This window comes from Sminthopsis crassicaudata, chromosome 3, assembly GCF_048593235.1.
Source record: "Sminthopsis crassicaudata isolate SCR6 chromosome 3, ASM4859323v1, whole genome shotgun sequence".
In the NCBI taxonomy this organism is placed as follows: Eukaryota; Metazoa; Chordata; class Mammalia; order Dasyuromorphia; family Dasyuridae; genus Sminthopsis; species Sminthopsis crassicaudata.
The window spans coordinates 261431196-261450598 of record NC_133619.1 but is presented as its reverse complement, the minus strand read 5'-3'; the positions used below and the strand labels follow the sequence as shown (position 1 = coordinate 261450598).

At 33.4% G+C, this 19403-nt stretch overlaps 1 protein-coding gene across 4 annotated transcripts in view; it reads left to right on the top strand.

Moving 5' to 3' along the window:
• The first annotated feature begins 302 nt into the window (after positions 1 to 302).
• The window catches only part of NCAM2 (neural cell adhesion molecule 2), a 271041-nt gene continuing 251940 nt past the window's right edge, over positions 303 to 19403 (top strand). For 2 of the 4 annotated variants that reach the window (XM_074300614.1, XM_074300618.1), the window contains exon 1: positions 510 to 666. In XM_074300614.1, coding sequence (XP_074156715.1) covers positions 612 to 666 — 55 coding nt within the window. In that variant the 5' untranslated portion in view covers positions 510 to 611. Of the gene's footprint in view, positions 667 to 19403 lie in introns of all 4 variants that reach the window. The other 2 variants (XM_074300617.1, XM_074300615.1) reach the window with 2 other exon arrangements.

Sequence of the window (19403 nt, the reverse complement as noted above, 5' to 3'; positions counted from 1 at the left end):
AAGATAGAAAAAAGGTAGTAAAATAGATGCTTATTAAACACAGCACAGCCACAAGCCCTATTCAGCCATTGTCCACGCTACAAGAGTTCTTGCACACACATCACTTAGTTGAGATCACTACCAGTGCCTTGCTCTGAATGGCCTTCCGAAAGGCAGGCTGGCCCGCTGGCGGGTGAGTGCCGTGCCCTTGCGCACGGGTGCAGAATGTCCTGCCCTCGGGTTACTCCTGTGGGGGAAGGGGCGCGCGACTGGGCTGAATCCTGGCGCGGACGAATCCTCTTCAAGCACGGTGCACCTGATCATGTTGCGTGCGGAGGGATACTTCGTGCAATCTGCAAAACAAGTTCTCTTTTCCCCTCTCCACCTTCTCCTCCTTCCCTTCCCTCCTTATCCAGTTCAGCTCCAGCTTGCATACAGTGCGGCAAGAAGAGGTGCTTGCAATCCCTTGCAAGGATCGTGAGCAGCCGCTTCTGCACAAGCTGCTGCAGCGGCGGCGGCGGCACCACCACCAGCAGCAGCAGCACCAGCAGCAGCAGCAGAGGATTTTTTTTTTTCTTTTCCCGTTAGCCACAGTCGTTTTTGGAGCTGCCCACCAGTGTCATCTCCAGAAGATGAACCTTTTCTTTGCTTTCTACTTGCTGGGATTGTTTGTCAGTAACGGGCAAGGTAGGACCGCGATGTATGTGTAGGGCTGTGGTTTAGTCGTGTTTATTTCATTTACCTGTCCCTTCTCCCTTCAACCCAAGAAAACCACAAAGCAAAAGAGAGATCAAGGAACGACAGAAGAAATTAAATGAAAGAGCTAAAGCGGTACCTTTTTTGTCCTCTCTTTTTGTTTACACTAAAAATTAGGATCCCCCCTCCTATTCATATGGCTAAGAGGAAAATGACCGAACCCGAGAAAGATGAAATAACAGGATGTGATAAACTGCTTCTTCTAAGAAAGCTCCTTTTTTACTGTATTGTCCAAAATGTGGTGATCATATGTGTGTGTATATTCATGTAAAATGTTTTAAAATATCCCACAGAGACTAGTTTTTTCTGAAGTCACAGATATTATGATCATTAAACTTGCTTTTTGGAGGAAATTTCAGGAGGAATAGTTCAAGATTCTTTTTCAAGATCTCATTTTCTGAATAAGTTCATTTCTGTTGAAAACTAAATGAAGGTTTTTGGATGCTGTGTAAAGGAAAGCAAAGGAGTAAAACTAGGGATGCATTGCAGCCATTCATTTTCTATTTTTTAAAATGTTAAGCATCTAGAAAAATGTCATAAAATAGATTATGGTTAGATTTTGGATTTTTTTTTTTTTGCTTTTGTCTCTTAATAGTCAACACCGAACAATTGGCCTTTGAGAGATTCTTGTGACAGCTACATGTCTCTGATGCAAAGATTAAATATGTTTTTATTCCCCTTTTGTTGTTATGGAACTGTGTTCATGGTGACTTTTATCAAAAATGAACAGCAATTATCTCAATTGTCCAAACAAGTTTGGACATTTAATTTAGAACACAGGAGCCTAAAGCATGTTTCTTTAGGACTCACAATTACATTCATTTAAACATTTTGTAAATTGGGAATTGTGGTCTATTTTTAATGTAATAAAGACATGTTTTTCACAAGAAAAAAATCAAATTATAAAATGAATAAGAACATCTTAATCTATTGGATTCCAAGCTCTTTTCACCGTATCTATTAATGTACTGTTCATTTCTTTCAACAGGGGGTGGTAGAATACCTTTCTGGGGGTTTGATTTGTTTGTTCTAGGTTTGTTAAGGAAAAATTATTTCTATATCATACATACTCACTAATTTAGATGTTTTTTATCTTTATGTAATCTAGTTTGACATTTTTTTTTTAACGTGAAGCTTTGGTATCCATTCCTTTTTCTTCTTCAGATCTGTAGAATCAAGAGCTGAGGTAATACAATTGAATAGCTTAGAGAGCCAGAACTAGGAAGGGAAAAGCTGAGATTGTGGTGGTGTTTATCAAGTGCCTGAGTTGCTCATATTTTTCATTAATAACATTGAATCTGTAGCATCCAAATATTAGGATCATTACAAGTAGGTCCATTCGAAGCTGTTGTATGACAGTCATTGCTATGGCAGTGAAGGTGCAGTAGTAGATGTTGTTATGTTCTGCAGAAAAGCTGCAGCATTGGAGAGCTTGCTCATTGTATTCAGATATTAATTTGTGATTTAGATAAAATTTTCCTAATATAAGAAGCAGTCATTGAGAAAAAATGTACTCATTTTCCAGTAAGTAACAAAAAAAGAGACATTATAGGAAGCAAATTTGTTAGACACGAATATACTTGTGGCTGATTGGATTCAATTGGCACATTTGGGAACTAACACTGCAGATATCAAACAGCTGAAATTTGGAAATGCAAGAGGGAGCTTGAAGTTTTTTAACAGATGGGTTTAAATACTGTTAATAACTATGTATCTTCATACACCTATAGATTTCTGCAAATATAAAGGTATATATATAAACTGTTATTTGCATCTGTGAGCACAGATGTGCACATATAGATATGTCTATGGTTAAACTAACTTAACAGAGGCCCATTATAAGTTAAAGTACCAATTAATTACAGAAACAATGTGGGGTTGAATCATATCTTAATTGAAGGATTCCTAACCCACTGTAATGGAGAATTACCTAATCTTACATGCTTGTGTGTTATTCTCTAATTGGGGATATGTTGGCAAGTACCAGTCATAACAGTGGGAACTATTTTAGAAAACGAGACTGGTGTAACCCATAATTTTATAAATTCTGTTGTAAACAGGGACAAGGAAAAGCTGTCAGTTAGCAATCTTTGGGTTTGTCTTTAGCATCCCCTTTAGGCTAGTTCCTCAACTTGCACTTACCCTCATGAATTGGTTTCCCAGAGGGCAGCTGCTACTCTCAGGTTATAAAGGAACCCTATAAGTATGCACTCTTAGCACTACAGCCCCGCCAATTTGTCTCTCTTTATCGTCTGGTAGGAGACGTAATGAATTCATAGCAAATGCATTTAGTAAGATGGCTCAGAACAGTAGCTACAGAATATTTTCAGAAGCTTGAAGCCCAATTTTCCACAAATAAATTAACAACATCCACTATAAAAGTGGACACAACTTAGAATACAATGGTAATGGAAAACAAATATAGGAAACACATGTAGTCAAAGCTGTGGTACTTTGTGGTACTGTAGGGCCTGAATGTTGTTTCTTCATGCAGCCCATCGCTCAATTTGCCAGGGCTAGCTTTCTCCCTTCCTTTTTAGGGATCATGGTCCTTGAAGCTGCTTTTGGCCTCCACTGACTGTCCTCCATGTCAGTGTTTGTCTGGAGAGTATATATCTCTCAATTGTGCTTTGAATTGTCTGGACCTGACTTACTGCTGAATGAAGTATGTCTTCTTGGCCAAGTAGCTCCAGTCTGGTTGCAGCTTGGACTGATTTAAATTGATTACTTCTCCAATTGCTTAACTCCCTAGTTTAGCTATTTTAAATCTCCAAAGTGGTGCCAATTTTTCAGATTGTCTATGACCACTTCCCCTTTTGATTTAATGGGAGGAACAGAAGAGGGACAAAGAAGAAAGGAGGCAGAGAAAAGGGGGAAAAGAGAAATATCAAGATTAAGAAATTGAGATTCACACTTGACAAGGGGATAAGGGGCATAAATACCTAATCATTTGTGTTTAAATTCTGTGTATACTTGACTGAAGGAAGGGGAGAGAAAAAAGGAGGAAGGGATACACTGATAAATCCTTACATTTAGAAACATTTAAAACCTCAGCTTTTTAATTTATGATTCCAACAATATGCTTATAGTCGATATTATGAAACTATTGCTTTGAAAAGTGGGATGCAGACTAGGAGAAAAGAAAATGTTAGAAGTTGAGATGTTTTGAACTATAATACCTGAATAGGAGAAAAGTAAAACTTTTCTTACCTTTGACTTAAAAGCATATCATTATCATAATGAACTAATAAGACAATTTTTAAAATAGCAGGGGAAATGAACAGGGAAATCTTTTAAAGTAGAGGTTTTCCCTAAATAATAGCAGCAAAAACTTGTCTACTCTGTAGGACTAATGGATGTTAGCAAGGCCTGTATTTAACTAGAGAAAGAGCTCTATAACATTTCTATTATTGTTTTTCCATGTATTTAAACTCTTGAGACAGAACTACAAAACATATAACAGTAGCTTGAGACTCATTCATGGCAGGTTTCAATTATTTTCAAGTTCATACTTCCAAAGTTTCCTTGACTTTTCATTAATTTGTTCCTTTTTTGTTACATATTTACAGTTGAGAATAGGAAACTTCTACTTGTTATAGCTAACTTGTTTTCAAGAACCAATTCCATATTCCTGCTATCAATCAACAAACATTTATTAAAGAATCACGTGTACTAGAAATTGTGTTAAATGATAGGTATATCGTTGGAAAGAATGAAACAATCTCTATTGTAAAGGAGCTTAAGGAGAGAATGTGCATAAAAGTTGAGAAAAGTTTCTGTTATTCCATAGCATTAAAATTGTATATGTCCAACATATACAGCATATCCTAAAAGTCAGTGCAAACTTAGTATTTTGAGCTATTAAAGCTTAAAACTGCCCAAACTGGGATTTTAAGCTTAATCTAACAGAATATAACATAATTCACACACTCATAACAAAATTCAGAGAGCTATATTGAAGGAAAGAGAATGATCAAAAAGGATTGCTGCTTGGGGTGGATGGAATGATAATAATTGACAATAGAAAGTAGTCCTCTTGGTTGAATTCAGAATCACAAAATCTACAAATTTTAATGGATAGCTAATTCAATATGTACCTGAAAGTCATCCTCACTTTTATATGTGACAAATGGGTCATTAACCTTTGCTTAGGGAACTCAAAGAAGAGGCAACTCATCATCGCTTGAGAAAAATCATTGTATTTTTAGTATGTTCTAATGGATAAGAAGTTTGTCCATGAAATTAAGTATAAATTTCAATTTGCATCTGTTGCTTCTGGTTTTTCCCTCCTGGAGTCAAGACGTCTAAACAAACCTTTTCCTTTAAAGTTTAGGTATTACACCCAAGGCAAGACATTTCCAACTTTAGGTCCAGCAAAATATCCATTGCATCTCCAGCTACCTGATTATAACACATGGAAAGTCCCTTCATTGTCTTGGTAGCCTTTCCATGGAAGCTCTTCAGTTTTTCAGTTTCCTTGTTAATTGTCATGCTCTAAATTGAATATAGTATTTTAGCTCTGGGATGATATAATAAGGGCATAAGAAAGAGTAGTCACATAATAAGGGCATAAGAAAGAGAAGTCCCCCCCTTTTTTTGTTTTTGTTTTTGTTTTTGTTTTTGTTTTGTTTTGTTTTGTTTTGTTTCTGGGAACTGTGACGACAACCCAAAATTATTTGTTTTGTTCATATCATGTTAATCTAAGTTTATAATCTATTACAATTCCCAGATCTTTTGCAGAAAAGCTGATATCTAACCATGTTTCCCATCTAGGACATGAAATTTGTCAGGGTTTTTGTGCTCAAATGTAAGAGTTGACATTTATTCTTTTCTTCTTAGATTTAGCCAATGATCTGAAGATCATTTTGGATCCAGATTTTGTAAATGAGCTTTGTGTAGCCTATATATCTGATAAGCATGCCATCTATACCTTTATCCAAGTCTTTGATAAAAATATTGGATTACACAGATCATGTATGGTAACAGACACCCTTAGAGACTCTGAGCCCTTTTCTTTTTTTTTTTTTTTTTCTTTTTTCTTTTTTCCTGAGGCTGGGGTTAAGTGACTTGCCCAGGGTCACACAGCTAGGAAGTGTTAAGTGTCTGAGAGCAGATTTGAACTAGGGTCCTCCTGAATTCTAGGCTGGTGCTCTATCCACTGTGCCACCTCGCTGCCCCATTTGAGCCCTTTTCACAATGAACTATTAACAATTTTAAGTTCAGGAATCCTATCAGTTCTGAATCCATCTAATTGAATTATCATCTAGTCCACATCTCTCCATCTTTTAATTTAGTTTAAATATACTTATAGTATTCCCCTCAGTTTACTAACAAAGGAAAGGAAAGTAACAAAGAAAACAAATTTTGCCATGACTTGTTCTTAATGAAGGTTCTTCATAATTATAGCTTCCCTTCTAAATGTTCCACAACTATCTCTTTAATAAAAAAAGTTTAATTTTTGTTTTCTCTAATAAGTGTAATGTACTTTTCAGTAGAAATGAGAGAACAAAAATATTTGGTAAGGTGAGTAGTTAAAATAAATAAGAATGTAGTAAAAAAAAAAATCACTTTTTTTTTTCCTTTCTGAATTAAAGTCATCTGGCCCAGATTTACATCCTTCTGTGTTGAAAGAACTAAAAGGTATGGATATTGAGCTACTGTCCAAAATATTTGAAAAGATTAAGAGAGTAAGTGAGAAGAGTCATAAAATTAGAGAATTTTCTTTAAAAAAAAAAAACGAGTTTGTAAAGTGCAGGACAGTGAACCTAATTTAGATTTCTGGGGAAATTCTTGCATGGAATGTTAAAGAGATAGTTAACAAACATATAGAAATAGAAATGGTGATTACATTGAATCATCAAAAATAAGTAGCCTTGATTCCTTTTTTTGATAAGGTTATTTAGAAATGATAAGAGAAAGAAATTGTAATTATTAAATTTACCTTAATTTTAGCAAGGTTTTTAATAATGTATGCTGTTCTGTTCTTGCAGATAGGATGAAGGGATGTGGAGTAAATTATATTAAAATTAGTTAAATTTGGAATTACTGAATGACTGAACTGAAATGGTAGTTGTTAACTACATTAAATTTGATCTTTAACTTGGCAGGAAGTCAAATGGAGTGTCCCATGCTGTTTAACATTTTTATCAATGACTCAAATAAAGGGATAGATGGCATATTCATCTACTTTGCAGATAGCAGAAAACTGGAAAGGATGCCTAACATACTAGATGATAGAATGATGAATCAAAAAAAATCTTGGAAGGTGGCAGGCCCAGTAAACTGACTTTACCAAAAATTATATGAATGTAAAATCTTATATTTGAGTTCAAAAAATAAAGTACAAAATAACTAAGGCATGGTTAGACAAGATTATTTGAAAAAGATCTAAGATAGAGGTTCTTACATTTTTTTTTATATCATAGACTCCTTAGGCCATCTAATGAAGCCTACAGGCCTTTCTTAGAATAATATTTTTAGACTAATTTAAAGAATAACCAAATTTCAGTTAGAAGTTAACAAGAATAAAAATGTCCTTTTTTTTCTTATCCAAGTTCACAGACTACCTGAAATCTATCCAATTAACCTAAGGGTTCCATGGATGACAGATTAATAACCCTTTATCTGGGGGGTTTATGGACTATAATTTCAACATGAGTCCGAAAACAAACAGCTAATGTGATCTTGAGCTGTACTGAGATGCATATCTTCCAGGAATAAGGAATAAGAAAGTGTTAGTCTCTCTGTATTATGTCAGAACATAGCTGAAGAATCATTTTACATTCATTTCTAGATGCTACAATTTAAAGAATGATATTGCTAAGTTAAAAGCGCCTGAAGAAAGCAACCAGGATAGAGAAGGACCTTTAGGCCATTTTTACATAAAGCCCATTTAAAAGAATTGAGGGATGTTTAGTTTAGGGAAGAGAAGCCAGAGGGGAGAAAGAAGTTTGATGGCTGTTTTCAAATATGTGAAGGGAAAATACTGAAAAGAAAATTGACCCACTGATTTTTGCCCCAGAGGGAAGAGTCAGGTACAATAAGTGGAAAAATGCCAAGAGGCAGATTTAGATTTGGTTTCAGGAAAGTAATTTGAAGTTAAGTGTCGGGAAATATATTGGAAAATTGGTAAATAATAATAATAATTGGTGTCAGAAAAAAATACAACTTCCTATTTAAAAGAGAAGTGATCTGCAAACAAGCTGCTGAAAGTGGTCTCCCACTCAAGTACTTGAGTCTGTAGGGAGAAGCTGGATGGCCAATTTTGGGGGCTTTTTCATTTTGGGGTATGCATAAGACACATAGATGGTTGCTGAGATCTCTTCCAACTCTAAAATTATGTGATTTTATAATTCTGAGTAATGAGCATTTGAGTCATCTAGATTTTTTTAAAAATACAGTTTATTAAACAAAAATGTTTATGAAATAACTACTTCAGAGATCTGATCCTTTACATCAAAGATCACAACCCTTCCATATCTTACTTAAGAGTTCTATAGGTTTATGGAGACTGAAAGAATTTGTCACTGTTTGGTGTTTATCCTATCTACATTTAGTGACATGGATTCTCAAATGGGAAACTTAAACAACTTCTCTGGGTTGAAAATCAAAACTTTTCCATCTTGGCTGATCTTCCTTGACATAACTTTTTATCTGTTGCACAGTTTTGAGAAACCAGGCTCACCTCTGTATGGAATTGAGCATCAAAGGAGGACTTTAGTGGAAGATTATCTCTAGTAATAATAATAACAATAATAAAACTATTAATATATATGATGCATTTCCTTTTTGTCTTATTTTTATATTGATATTTTATTTTAAAATCATCTGTTTCTGAATATAATCCTGGTACTGTTCCATACACAAAGACCCATTCATTCCTTGTAGCCAAAATCCTGCAAGATGATTCGGCCTTGATACTTATCTCATCAGTGCCTTCTGCCCCTCTGATTGGATCCCCTGACACTACAGGACAGAATACTCCAGGGCCTCTATTTAGGTAGCCTCCTTTTGTGTCTGTCTTCACCAATTAATTTCTCCTAGTGGTTAACAGAATAGTTGTCATATAATTTGTTTAATTTTTTTTTTAAAGAGAAACAAAGTTGTTTAGCAAAAAACAATCAACATATAAAACATGACATGAAACCAATAATCCACAAAATGCAAAGAAGGGGAAGAGGTACATAATTAGGGGTTTTTTTTGCCATTTTTTTCATTTGATGTTACTGCAATCATAGTGCACATTATTTTCTTGGTTCCTCTTATCTCACTTTTTATATATATTTATCCTTTTTTTTCTATATTGTTCATAATTTCGTATTGTGCACTAAAATCCATCACACTTGCCACTTTTTTAGCCATTGTCCAATCAATCAACATCTACTTTTTTTGTTACCATAAAAGTTCTGTAAATGAATATATTTACACATGTATTCCATATAATTTGTTTATATACTATGTGGCAAATATAGTAGGGAATATTATATGTCTAGTGTAATATATAAAATGTAATATATAATACTATGTTATCAATACTATATGCCATGTAGTATTTTATATAATACACAAACATGTATTATATATAAAATATTACTATATATTACATAATATATACTACTAAATATTAGATTTATTTTTATTCTACCTTTAATATATAAATATGCTGAATCATACTATATAATATACTTTATACAATATATATTAGATAATATGGTGCATATTAATTATCACATAACAAAGATTATATTATATAATGTGCCATATACCATAATATGTGATATGTAAACAACATAATACTTAGTATTATACATAATCCATATGCATATATTCTCATAGAAGCACTTTATGGAAGCATTATATCATTATGTACAGAAAGAAGTACAGAGGAATTTTTTTCATCTTGGGTACCTGTGGAATCACCAAGCAAAAGATTATGACCATTTTATTTATATTTGTTTTTCATAATTTAAATTTGCTTTCCAGAAGTATTTGATCATTCAATAATTCTATCATAAGTGTACTAATGTATCTGATTTCTCATCTTCATCATCAGTTATTTCCATCTTTTCTTATGTTTGCCTATTTGCTATGTGTGAAATAAGTGTGTGAGTTGTTTTGATTTACAATTCTTTCATTATTAGTGATTTTCATCAAGTTTTTATATTGTTCTTAATAATTTGCATTTCTCATTTTGAAAACTTTGTCCCTATTTTTGACCATGAGGCTCTTTAGATGAAATATTTACCTTAACTCAATATAGTCTTGGATATTATAACCTTTTTTGGAGATATTTGGCATATCCCTTTTTATCATAGATTTATTTTTATGCAAAATTTTATGCAAAAACTTTTCAACTGTAATGTGAACAAAATGATCCTTTTTAAATTTTTTTCTGATCTTTTAGTTGAGAATTAGATCTTTGGTCATATCTGTAAAAGAAATCTAATCTTTTCTTCTAATTTGGGAATTGAGTGGTAAAACCTTTATTCAGATTGCCTACCCTGGGTTTATTATCTTATATGATATAAAATATTGATCATATCCAAATTTCTGCCAAAATACTTTTCATTTTCTCCACTAATTCTTGTCAAATAAGAAATTCTTCCTTTAGTAATTTAATTTTTTTATTTACAAATTTATAGATTATTGAATGTGTTTGATTTTTAATATTCTGCCCTTATGTTGTACTTATTTGTTTTTAACTACTATAACATAATTTTAATTATTATTGCTTTATAATATAATTTGAGATGTAAAATGATATTCCCACTTCATTCCTACTTGGGTATATTTTTTAAGATTATACAATTTTTGTTGCTCCAAATAAATTTTATTATAATTTTGCCTAGATTTATAAATATTCTATTAGAACTTTCATTAGTATATTATTGAATCTATAAATTGATTTCAGTAGCATGGTAATTGCCATTATATTGGCATGTCTCACTTATGGGTAGTGGATATTCCACCAATTATTTAAATTAGCTTTCAAGTCTTCCATAAGAGAAATTGGAGTCTAGTCCTGCTTTCCCCATTTTTCTTTTTAAAAAAAGGCCAGCCAGATCCAAACTTGCAGAGACTATGGCTCCCATCCTGAGGGAATTCAATCCGGCTTTGGCTGAACTATTCTGATCAATCACCTCAGCTCATGCATCACATTTCATGGAGTTGTCCCAGGGAAGTTGAGACCTACCCAACTTGGGCATCTTCTCATTTGCTTGCAGTCCTTACTCACTGTTTTCAATATATTACTTTTGGAACAGTAACCAGATTAATTTAATCTTTGCTGTTGCAAAGGGGGATGAGTTTCCTGCCCTATGATTCCATTAACAATCCCTGGAATTCATCATATAAAAACTCCCTTGGGTCCTCACTCTCATATATATATTGAATCTCTCAATTAGAATATAAACTTCTTGATTTTTTTCACTTTTGTTTTTTGTATGTACTTTGCATTTAGTATTTGATTTTTATATTCTTTTTCATTTATTCATTCTTTTTCATTCATCCTCTTTCATCATTTCTTTAAAGAATAAAGTTCTTTATATTTTATTTATTTATATACTATTTATGTAGTTGTTAAGTATGTATGTCCATATACTGATTTCTAGGCATTTAATGTATTTTATAGTTACTTTGAATAGGATTTTGATTTCCATATTTTTCTCCTGAAATTTGTTATTACTTTATGTAAATACTGGGGATTTTTTCTAGGTTTATTTTGAATTCTGCTACTTTACTGAAGCTACTATTTTTCTGGAGTTTTCAAAGTAAAGACTAAGCCCAACAGATTTTTCTTAAAAGTTGAAAGAGAAAATAATGTACTCAACTTCTTGACATCAGCAAATAGATATAATTATATGACTTTAATTTTTTTCTAATTGCTACCATTAAATTTTTAAAACAAACATGTCAAATAACATTGTGGACATGGTAATTCTTGTTTTATTCCAGTGTTATGGGGAAAATAATCACAGAGTCCTCACTAGGTTTGACACTATCAATAACCAGAGATCAGGAGGCAAAACCTTGGCTTTAAGCACAGGCCCAGAATTTAAAACAAAACAGAACAAAATTTGGAATGCTGATTAGAATGTTCCCAAACTTATATAGTTTTCATTAGAGACAAAATAATTTTAAATTTTACCCTAGTGGCAAGAATAGACAGATTCTCACCCAAAACTCAAGCACCTGATAGACCTTGGAGAAACATTTTGGCATATAGATATAAACTAAAGAGAATTACATTTCAAAGCTAGGCTTGTGAGAGTCACTTTAAGACTACATTTGGAGAGTTTACAATGGACCAATTGAGAGGGGAGATTTACATGCCAAAAGATGACTACATAGCCAAAGCCTGGTTGTGGATACATCAATACACAAAGAGAGAGGAATGGTCTGGAAGTCTAGACCATGAGGGGCAGGTGTTATAAATTCCTTTTTATTTGGTCCGGTTCCTTATCTTAGAGAAAGAAAATTCATGAGAGTCGTTAGCTAATTTTAACACCTCCTAGGAAAAACCCAGCTGTCCTTAAAAACTTTCTCAGCAAAAGTGGAAGCTCTTAGATTTAAACTGTATAATCATATTTAAAATGGTAATTTAATCTATTACTGTTTCTTGATTTTGTTCCCCTTTTCCTCGGTCCCAAGCACAAATAAGTAGCTAGGGGACGTAGTGGCTAAGAACACCACAAGTAGAGGCAACAAGACCTGAGTGTGAATTCTGCCTCTGAAACTTACTAAGTATTAGTTAACCTCCATTTCTTAATCTGTAAAAAAGGGATATCTCATGGGGTTGTTGTGAGGATCTAGGAAGGGAAGAAAAGTGTTTTGTTATTGTCTTTTATCAAAAACTCCCTCCCCTATAATCTTGAGTTGTTTTTATTTTTAATGATCAATCATAATAATTGTTTTCCTAATTTTTGGACCATTCTTGTATCCTTGGTATACATTAAATTTGATCTTGGTAAATATATATTTTAGATATATTTTGTCGTAATGTTTTTATAGGATTTTGTTTTAAAATGTGCATCAATAATCATTGATGATATTAGTCTATAGTTTTCTTCCTTTGCTTTATATTATCCTTGTCTCATTAAAGGAACTTGAAGGGTTTTTTTCCTTTCTAATTCTTGAGAATATTGTGTTATTAATGTTAAGTATTGTTTAGAATTTACCTGTAAATTCATCTGCAACTAGGTCTTTTCTCTTTTTTCTTTTTAAGCATTTTTGACTATATAAAATGACCTTTAAAAAACTAAATATAGATTTATCTATATATCTATATATATAATTTTATAGATAAATCTATTTATATTTCTTTTAGATAGATAGCTAGATAGTTTTTTAAGGTCTCTTCTTCATGTTCCATTATTTTGGGTATTATGTATTTTTATTAGTAATCTTTTTTTTTAAAATCTCATTTGGACATGATCTGTAATCCCATTTACTGGAAGGCTGAGATTGGTAGTTCTGCGCTGCATTGAGCTAAGCCTGAGATGTCCATGTTAAGTTCAGCCTTAATGTAGTAAGTCTTCAAAGGTCACCAGTTGACCTAAGGAGAGATGCACCAAAAAGTAAAAGCTCCTGTGCTAATCAATAGTGGAAATAGGTTTGTTGTAGCCCCTGCATTTTTGATCTGGGAGAAATAGGGAGATTTAGTCTTTTAGAAAAATAACAAATAATCCTTGATTTTTTTTCTAGCATGTAATTTTGCATAGTTCTGATGATTTAATTTCTTCTGTTTTGCTTTGTTTCCGTTTTTGATGATTAAACTTTATATGCTGGGTGAAGGCCTAGTCTTTGGAACATGTCCAAATGCTATACTGAGTTCTAATTTATGTAGAGGTTTGGAACTTACTTCCAGGCATCTATAATGGAAGGTCCCATTTACCAATTTCAGAACATACAGTTATGCTATTATCCTCTCCCTCTTAAATACTCTTGCCCTCTTGTTTTCCCTGCTGTGTTTCTATTGAATTGAATATAGTATTTCGCCAAGCTCTTTGTTTATGTATGTGTACACTTTTTTTTGATATTTCAGATAAAAATGAGATTCAAATTGTATCCCATCCTGTCACCCTTGCCTTCTAGTTTGTATAATCTTCTCTTTATGCTTCCAAATCACATAAGATACTGAATTCTCTCCTCATCATCTTCCTCCCCCAGGGTATTTTTTTAATTTCCCTTTCCTTTCTAGTTTTAAAAAATCATTTAAACATAACAAGAGCACTCTCAGGCTTTCTGACTTTAACTTCTTCTATGATTATTGAAGACATTAGGATTTCTTCTTCCCCAGTAGGATGAAAATACGTTATATTGTCTCATCTAATTCTCAAGTAACCTTTTGTATATGTTAACTCTTATGCTTGCATTTCAAAGTTTCTACTAAGCTTTTTTTCATTAGATATTTCTAGAAATCCTCTTTTTCATTAAAGATGCGTTTTTTACTGCTTTAAGTAAATTATACTTAGTTTTGATGTATAAATTATTCTTAATTATAATATTGTTTTGACTTTTGAAGTATTGTATTACAAACTTTCTTTTAAAGTGAAAGTTACCAAATCTTATCTAATTCTGAATGACTTCTCTGTCCTGATAATCCTTTTTGTCTGCATTTTTTTTCTTTGATCTGGTACCTCTAGATTTTGTCTATGGGATCCCTAGGAGTTTTTGTTTTGATGGTTCTTCAGGAACCCCCTAATTAGTGAATTCTTTTACTTTTCTTCACTTTTCTCTCTGATTCCATTGGTACTGACTATAATTCTCCTTCTAAGTCTTATTTTAAGAGAGAACTGTATTTTCTTTTGCATTTCAAGAGCCCTCATTGAATTTATATCACTTTTTAACCTTTGCTTCATTTCTTCTGGAAATTTTCATTAACCTTTGGCCAAACTGTGTTTTGCTTTGCTACTTTGCTTGTAAATAGACGTTATGTAGAATTACTCTCTTCTTATAAGTTTATGACTTGGACATTTACTACTTTATATTAAAGATATTTTCAGTTTCTTTTTGTGGTTGTTTATTTGTTCTTTATATCTTACTTCCTGATTTGGAACTTTGTACGGAGGACAAACTGGCTTGATCTGTATTGGATTGGATCTTTCTGCTTTTTTCTTCCTGATGTTGAATGATGTGTTTTTCAAGAAAGCTATGTACAGCACAGGTTAGAACGTTGTAATCTTGCAGCCTTCCGTGAGAGGTCTGATGTAGGATGCAATTGGGTCACTGCCTTCTCTGTTTGAGCTTTTACAGACTTCTGACTGTAGTTTGAGTCAGCCGTATCCTTGCCACTGTCAGAGCTCTGGCAAACAGCTGGTGGCCTTAGCCCTGGTAAGATAGTTGGAAGACATTACAAATTCAGAGTGAAAGAACTAACGGCCTCCCAATCCATGCTTCTGCTTCATGCTCTGGTTACTCAGATGCAGGTCTTATTTATCCCAGATAGGTTTACTGAATCCATGCTCCTGCTCCACAGTAGAAGCAATGAGGGGTGGAGAGGGAAAGGCCCTATGCTTATCCTAATCCTCACTTCTCACCCTATGTACAGCTAGAAGTGTTATTGTTCTAACAATCTGTCAAGGATTCTAAAGTCTCCTGACTTTCAGGATTTCTAGTACCCTATACTTCAAGCTATGAATATTAATGATTTAGAATACAAGACTCTTTCACCATGAGTCATGAGTGACCATTATTTTCTAGTCATCTTATAAGATATATTTTTAAAAATGCATCATAGCCTTAGAATGGTTTGAATTTGATGGACTGAGTGACAAGTACTATGTTAAGGGGCAGTTTGTCAGACAAAATGTTGATATGAATGGGAAAGTGGGCATTTTGGCTCTGATAAACCCAGGAAACATTTTTAATCTATCAATGTTAAAGTTCAAAACTTTGCAGACCGGTGCCATAAGGTGTCTCAAAAGAATTTGCAGGCTTGAACCCCTTTCCAAGTCAAGGGGTCAAGTTTATTGTAATTATAACACGAATTAAAATGTGCTAAGTTCCAAAAGGATTTAGCCGAGAATCAGGAGCAAAAAGATAAATTTCTAGGACAAAGGTTAGAGAAACCAGAGCTTCATGTTACTTATTTGTTGATTTTATGGCTTACAGGTAGATTTGAGGAGTGGTCTATTCATTATTGTCTCAGGAACTTGGTTATCATTGACCAACAGATTGTTTATCTGACAATCAGCAGTGTTTGTAGGACTGTGCCATAGTAATCCTCAGGCCAGGAGACTTTAGAATGATTGACAGACAGATTATTTAGAACAATAGCATTCTTAAAGTAAGGGGGTCTCAGTATTATCACTATATTTTCCCTAAAATCTAGGGAAATAAATGTATAACTATATTATTATATTCCTAAGGCCAGGATACTTCAGGATTACTGCTATATTTCCCTTAGAAACTGTACCCCATATACTCCATCATCAGCACTACCTGGAATCAATTTCATTAAGTAACAACTATCTGCTAAACACTTTACTAAGTGGTGGGGGTACATGTACAATGATCCTGAGATGATTGACTAGAGCAGTTATTCAATATTAGAAAAGTAGAATGCTGAGTTGAAGCAAAAGCTCAGCAAGAATATTCCTGATGTGAGTGGGACATAAAATGCATTTGGTGAACAACACACATGGACTAATTTGCTTACTTCCCAGGACTCCAGGAGTAATATAGGAAGATGTTTTTATCTTTGATGGAAAACCTCAGAAATCACTTAAAACATCTGCCAGTCAATAGTATCATCATTCTAGCAACTCATATACATTATTTATAGTATATCATGGAAGAAGAATGAAAATATATCAATGTGCATAGAGTGTTGAACTTTGGATGAAAAGACCAAAATAAACCAGGTCACCATGACAAAAATTCAAGATGCCCTCAATTGTTTACTGATTAGCAGGGAAAATAAAGTAATTCTCAGTATTGGAATTTACACAGTGGCTAGATTCCCATGCAGAGGAAAACAAGAAAAATATGATTTTTGTCTGCCTAGAAGGATTTTGAGCATATTCCCCAAGGCATTTTGGGGGCATTTTCCAGTTTCCACTGACTGATGGAGAAAGTAATTGCAGACTTGAACTACCTGAAAGGGTTGGTCTATCTTATCTTTTGAAAGGTCCTAGAAAAAATATGACAGACTGATGAAAATGTTGAATTAACTAGAGGAAAATGATCTGGAACTATGAATAGATAATTGCCAGTTTAGATTATAAAGCACAGAGAAGATGAAATACAACATTGAATATTTGATGTTTTCAATATAGTTTTCTTTGGTATGTAGGTATGTTGTTGTTTGGATCATAGCACATCAGTGCTATCTATGAGGTTTTCTTGGCAAAGATAATGGAATGGTTTGTCATTTCTTTCTTCAATGAATTAGGGTAAACAGAAGTTAAATAACTTGGTGGAAAGTGTTTGAGTGATGAGAATCAGAAGTTATTTTTGTCATTGCAATATACTACATTGAATAGATATAATATACCACCTGAATAGAAAGAAAAAAATTGATGCAGAATTTATTGGACAGAAAAACAGCATGATATAATTATGACAGGAAATTCTATCCATCCCCAGGACATCTGTTGATAGTTTTTCTCCACCAAATGCAGAGAAGCTAATAATTTTTTGATACTTATCCTTAAGGTACAGAAGAAACAAGTATAAATTCTATTTTGAATCTGATTCCTTGAAAAATGAAAAATACTTTGTCTTCAGTCTTTTGATAAAGAGAAAAAGATAGACATCATTTGCTATCCTCAAATAGGACAGATCTACCTATCCCATGAGACTTTTGTTTATATCTTCCCATAAGTTCACCAAAAAATCATTGTGCCTTAATTATTTTTCTGATAGTGTGAAATTATCATCAGAGCCCTCAAACTGTCCACTTTCATCCCTTACCTTGCTCATAAGGTAGCTAATCTTTTCCTATCATACTGATGATAGACCCAGATGCCAGTTTTTATTCTAGTTCTCATTTGAAGTTCTATATTGGTTATGATGCAGCCCACTCACACCTCCCATGAACCTTCCCACAGTCCTCCATGTGATATTTATTTTCAGTTCCTGGGAGCTTGTTGGGGTTCCTCATCTCTCAGCCACATAGCAACACCATTGGAATGTGAATATTTTAAAAATGGGCCTTTCTTTCTTGGAGGAGTTCGAGATTATTAAAGGATCTTTTCATTTTTTAAAAGCAATCCAAAATCCAGCTTATTCTCTTCCTATTTAATTCTGTGCCTGACTTGTTCAAGATTCAATTATAGCTAGCATTTAATTAATGCTTTAAGATTTGTAAAGTGATTTTCATATGTTTCATATGTTATTTGATCCACACAACAACCTTATGAGGTAGATGCTCTTACTATCCTTAATTCACAAATGCTAAATCTAAGACTTAGAAAAATTAAGTTACCTTATTTAGGTCATACAATTAATTAGTTAAATGTCTAACCTTGTTTTGAACTCTGCCATCTGGCTACCAAATTTTGATGCAGAACTCTAAAGTGGACCATAATTTAAGTGAATAATTCCTTATCCACTTTGTTTTTTTGTGTATTAGATAGTCAGAACAAACTCTTTTGAGCAGCTATGATATAATTCCAGGAAAAACTGCTATATTCTGGTGCTTCAAATAACCATCACAGTACCTTCCACAAAACAGGACATCCCAAGTACTTTATTATCCATAAGAAACCTTGGTTCTGAACTGCATCTCATCACAGCAGCAAAAACCCTTGACAAAGCAACAATCTCCGTGTTTTGTACTTTATCCAGTAAGCAAGGGTCATTGAAGAAGATTATCTACTATTATATTTTTCAAAATTATCATGAATAACTTTGACCAATAGCTATCAAAGCCTTTTAGGAAGATTTTGCTCTATCAAATCAAATGGGTTTTTTTCTTTCATAATCAAGAAACAAAAAGCACAGTGACACCTTGTATTCTCTACTTCTTTCAGTGAACTGCATGATGGTAAAGATGTGGTCCATTGTAGAATATTGCATTCAAAAAGCTGCCTGTTCCCTACTAGTACCCTCATCAAGGATACTCCTGATGCATGTATAGGTGAGTCAAAAGTTTTTGTATAGATGCTAAAGTAGGAATATAGGTCCATAGCTATTGTAATTCGCTTGGTTCTTTTTTCCAGTAGTGAGTAAAATAAGATCCAAGATTTTTGTCCTCGTCTTTATTTCCTCTTCTTTCAGTTACCTTGTGAATCTCATAATTTTGAAGCTTCTAGGATGGATCCTTTCTGTTAAATCTAACTACTTTTCCCATCTTAGTTCTCTTTTGTACAATTCTGCTTCCTCTTTAAGCAAAGTCTTGACTTTGATATTAGAGGCAAAATGGAGTAGTCTAGTGTCCTTGATTATGAAAAGTTGGTTTTTTTTTTTTAAGAAAAGAAAAGCTTTTGCAGCTTTCCCTCCTTCCCCCTTACCTTTTTTTCTTCTATTTATAGTCTTCTTTCCAATTTCTTCATTTTGACCTTGGAATTATTTTACTTAATTGTATTGCTTAATATTCTCTATTTACTCTGTCCTGATTTATGAGGTGATGCTGCTCAAAATCATCTATGAAGTCTTCTTAAGCAAATAGATATAAATTCTGTTGCATTTGGTTGCCATTTTTCTCCTCAGTGGGTAGGAAGCCA